A 4,622-nucleotide genomic window follows, 5' to 3' on the forward strand; every position below is an offset into this window, starting at 1 on the left:
AACTGGAAATGAAGTAAGAAAAAGTTACATTCAGTTCTCTGTGGGATCAGGAATGATTTTAGAAGATTAAGTATTGACTGATACAGAATCTTACTGCTTTAAATACTTTAAATAACTTCTCTCTTTTGAAATGGATTTAAACTCCTTGAATGAAATTAGACTTGGTAAAGCTCTCATTCCAGCTACAGTGAATTCTTCATTTGTCTCTTTTCCAGTTCTGGATGATTTAACTTGCTGCTAAATATTCTTAAAACATGATGCAAGAAGAATAATCTTCAGTGTAAAGCAGTAACCACATTTTCATCCCCCGCAGTGGCCTCATGTCACAAACTTTCTCATCTTTTGCACCAAACACTGGACAGACCAAAGTGTGCAAGAAGAAATAAGTATTTACACAGTAATTACTGTCTGTGATGGGAGGGTTGCTATTTAAGCACCCCTTTTTGGGGAGCTTTGTTGAGTCTGGGGGAGCATTCCAGACAGTGTTAATCTTCTTTCTGATTCCATGTTCTTTGACTGTGGATTATAGAGCAGCACCCATTATATCAAATGCCCCTTTCCTTTGGGTCTGGAATGCCCCAACTGAACCTTGTGTTGGAAACTTTACTAACTCAATAGATCTGAGCCTCTTCCCATTAATCGGAAGCCCCCGAAAAACTGCCATAGGGCAGCCTGCCACACTATTTTATGTTGATCGACTTGGCCTCTATCCTCACATAGATCCAAAACAAGTAGACCATTATGGAGGAATACCTCAGTTGGGGAATTTGCAAGATCACTTGGCCAAAGCCAGGACTGACATAGAACACTATATTCCAGTAGACAAAGTGGGCTTAGCTATCATTGACTGGGAAGAATGGAGGCCCACGTGGATGAGAAACTGGAAACCCAAGGATAACTATAGGAACAAGTCTATTGACTTGGTCCTGAAAAATAATCCAGGACTTAGTTACGCAGAGGCCACCCAGAAAGCCATAGTAGAATTTCAAAACGCAGGCAGGAACTTCATGGAACAGACATTAAGACTGGGGAAATCAGTTCGGCCAAAACACTTATGGGGCTATTACCTTTTTCCTGATTGTTATAACAATAAATTTCAAGACCCTGCATATGATGGGCATTGTCCTAAAGTGGAAGAACAAAGAAACAATGATCTTGGCTGGTTGTGGAAAGAAAGCACTGGCCTTTACCCATCTGTCTACTTGAAGAAAGACTTGAAGTCGAATCGACAAGCTACACTCTATGTCCGTTTCCGAGTTGTGGAATCTATCAGAGTGTCCAAAGTCCGGAATGAAACGGATCCGATCCCAGTTTTTGTTTATGTTCGTCTTGTTTTTACTGATCACGTTAACGAATTTCTTATGGAGGTAAATAAATGATTTTTGGCATCTCTGACCGCGGATTCATAAATAGCATTTCCTGGAAATTAATGTTGTTTTTAAAGGACTGTGATTCAGCATCATTCATCATGTGAGAATATACATAGGGCTAATTCTAGTTTCTCCAAGAGAGATAGAATTACTGCCTTTTTAGTGCTTATTGTAATCATATGACCTGTTAGCACCCACAGAGAATCATAAAATATAGACAATATTTTAACTGTTTTACTTTTATTTTGTAAACATTGCCAGCAGAAGTAGTAGCCTCTTTTTAAGTAATAAAGAAATACCTGAATAAAGATTTAAAGAGTGTAAAAATATTTAAAGTGTTATTGTTTGGTCAGCATGCTTAGTTTGTTGGTATTGTCCTGTGGAAATGCTTCCTTTTGTTACTCCCTGCTAACTCTTCCTATCACCTTTGCCAGGAAGACCTTGTGAATACACTTGGTGAAATTGTTGCTCTGGGTCCTGCTGGAATTATAATATGGGATGCTATGACTTTAATACAACGTGCGGTAGGTTGAACTGGGAGGAAGTAGAACAAAAATAATTTTATCATTAATGTTTTTGGACATGGTATTAAGGACTCTGTTAAGTGCTGTTAAGTACTACGTTTGGCAAGGAGTAGACGCTCTTGCTGGACCAAGTTGTGTTGCATCTTTTATTACAAAGTAGAAAATATACTTGTCTTCCAGAGAGCAATCAGATATTCAGTGAGATTAACTGAAGTTCTCTAGGTTCCATGGTCTGTAAGAAACAAAACTAAGACTTTAGTTTCAGTTTTCTGATATATTTAGTATCAGACAGCAGGTACCTATGATTTATTTATTTCCCCATATCAAGTATTTGTCCCCATTTCCACAATCCTCTTGAATAAAAGTTTGTGCATGTATATGTACTTGCATATATAATGTATATATATTTTATCTGAATATAAACATTGCTAACATGTAGCTGCATGTGCCATGAAGATTAGGAGAGAAGCTCATGGCGCAGGAATCCTGTCCTGCTATAGCAGAAAACAGAATTTATACTCTCAGGCTAGGAGAGGTCTGAGTAGTATGACACTTGTCTTTTGTCTTTTAATGAAGATATTAGCCTTTAGACAGAATAGCAAAACGGTTCATTTAAAATATATAAAACATATTTCATGGCTGTCTGACCCTCCCTGCCTATTTTATATGATTTTATTATCAATAGTTTGATCATCAATAGAAAGCAAGTGACAGAAAAAACAAGTCAGAGAATGGTATACATCTCCTGGTTAAATTGTTCATTGTAGAAAATTATCCTAAAATTATAATCTTCCAAAGTATATTTCCAGCTCTTGCTGTTCTTGAAAACTACAAATACTTTTCTCAGGGATATTAATTTGCTGATGGGTCCATTTGTGACTTCTGTATGCTATCTTTTTTTTTTTTTTTTAAATAAATGAATTGAGAACTCTGCCCTTGTTCTGAGGAAGAATTAATCAGGCATTCACAATGAGTAAGATGAAGGACACACTATTTAGCTGTCACATTTGTTTTTAATGTCATTTTAGTCTTGACTATGTATTGTTTAACCATCCCTCCCAAAGATCTGCAGTCTGATCCATTCAGAGATAGACTTCACACGTCACTATTTTAGCAATGGTCTTGACATTGTCCCCTGTAGACCCTTTCTACACATTCTGCTTCTTTTCTGATTCATGATCATTTTTAGTTTTATCATTAACCCTCTTTTTTGTGTATCATTTGTAATCAGTGTTGTTATAGATCACTTGTCTTTGCTTGTTTGTTTGTTTTTGTGTTTTTTAAGACAGATTTTCTCTCAATAGCCTTGGCTGTCTTGGATTTGCTGTGTAGACTCGGCTGGCCTTGAACTCACAGAGATCTGCTTGCTTCTGCCTCCCTGAGTGCTGGGATTACAGGTCTGCACCACCGTGCTTGGCATTATAGATCACTTGTTACATTTCCTCAGATTTACTGAGAAAATGATAAATGCAACCGTAAGTGTGTGTGTGGAGAAATAGGGGCAAGATCTCATCTTTTTTATTTATTCTCTATCTTATCTCTAGAGAGAAAGAGTTGTACAGAACCTTGAATTTAGTGGTCTCGCTAGACTGTCTGGCCAGCAAGCCCTAGGATTCTCTCATTCCTTCCTCCATGAAGGGCTTAAATGAAAATAACACCATACCTGCCTTTTTGAAGTAGGCATATGGGTCAAATTCAGATAATCATGTCTGCACAGAAAACATTTTACAGACTGAGCCTTTTCCCTAGTCCATTCCTACCCCATTGCTCTGGTAACTGGTTTTATTTTATAAAAACTTGTCATGTCAGCCATTTTCTGCCACTCCACTTTCTGATAGCCACTGGTGGGGAGACAGCTCTATCAGTTCCACTTTATGAAACTCTTTAATATTCAGGAATTTGTGAGGCATTTGTAAAATACAGCCATTATTCAATTAAAGAATAGAAAGATGCAATAGGATAAATTATGTTAAAACCCAAAATAACTAATGCTCAAAATATGCCAGCTATTTTACTTCATGTACTTCTAAATGCCACGAGATTGAATATGTCAGTTGTATCTGTCTGGGTGGAAGACTCTAGAATGGATGCTCTCACTTTACATGATCGTGCTATACAACCGTGGTGTGCTCAGTTCCCAGCCCTGCGTTTAGTGTTACTGATTGGTAATGTGAAGTTGGCCATTGTGGGCGTCATACAGGATTTCTTAGTGTAAATCATTTCATAGTGTGATCTAAAACAATCATCAGCTCATCCTAATTTCTCTAGTCTGCCTTTTGTTTAACCCTTTTCTTCCTCTTCATCTGGCTGGTTGTTGACTGAGGTCATTTCTCTCTTGTTGAGATCTTGGGCTTCCTAAGGTCCTATAACTTTTCTTCTGTCCTCGAGTTAGTAGTAGTGATTAATTTTGTTTTTATTTTTTTAGTTTGGGGATTATGCTATAATTATATTTCTACCTTTCCTTTCCTCCCTGTAACCTCCCCAAATATCCCTCCCCATTCTCCTTCAAATCAACAACCTATTTTTCCATTAATTGTCTATACTTGTATGTATGTTTTCAGAGTCCCATGTAGTATATGTTGGTTGGCCATAACTTTGCTATGTAGCTGAGGATGACCTTGAACTCATGATCCTTTGGATTCTCTTGGGATTGCTGGAGGTATAACTCTTCTCTCTCTCTGTATATATATATATATATATATATATATATATATATATATATATATAT

At 37.1% G+C, this 4,622-nt stretch overlaps 1 protein-coding gene across 1 annotated transcript in view; it reads left to right on the plus strand.

Annotated features, from left to right (window-relative positions):
• Window positions 1-413: 413 nt before the first annotated feature.
• Window positions 414-4,622, plus strand: part of LOC129677518 (hyaluronidase PH-20-like) — a 5,908-nt gene continuing 1,699 nt past the window's right edge. The window contains exons 1-2 of the mRNA XM_055608143.1: window positions 414-1,367; window positions 1,805-1,894. Of these exons, the coding sequence (XP_055464118.1) occupies window positions 414-1,367; window positions 1,805-1,894 (1,044 nt within the window). The remainder of the gene's footprint in view (window positions 1,368-1,804; window positions 1,895-4,622) is intronic.

Source organism: Psammomys obesus, unplaced genomic scaffold (assembly GCF_907164565.1).
Source record: "Psammomys obesus unplaced genomic scaffold, mPsaObe1.curated_primary_1811, whole genome shotgun sequence".
Taxonomy (NCBI): Eukaryota; Metazoa; Chordata; class Mammalia; order Rodentia; family Muridae; genus Psammomys; species Psammomys obesus.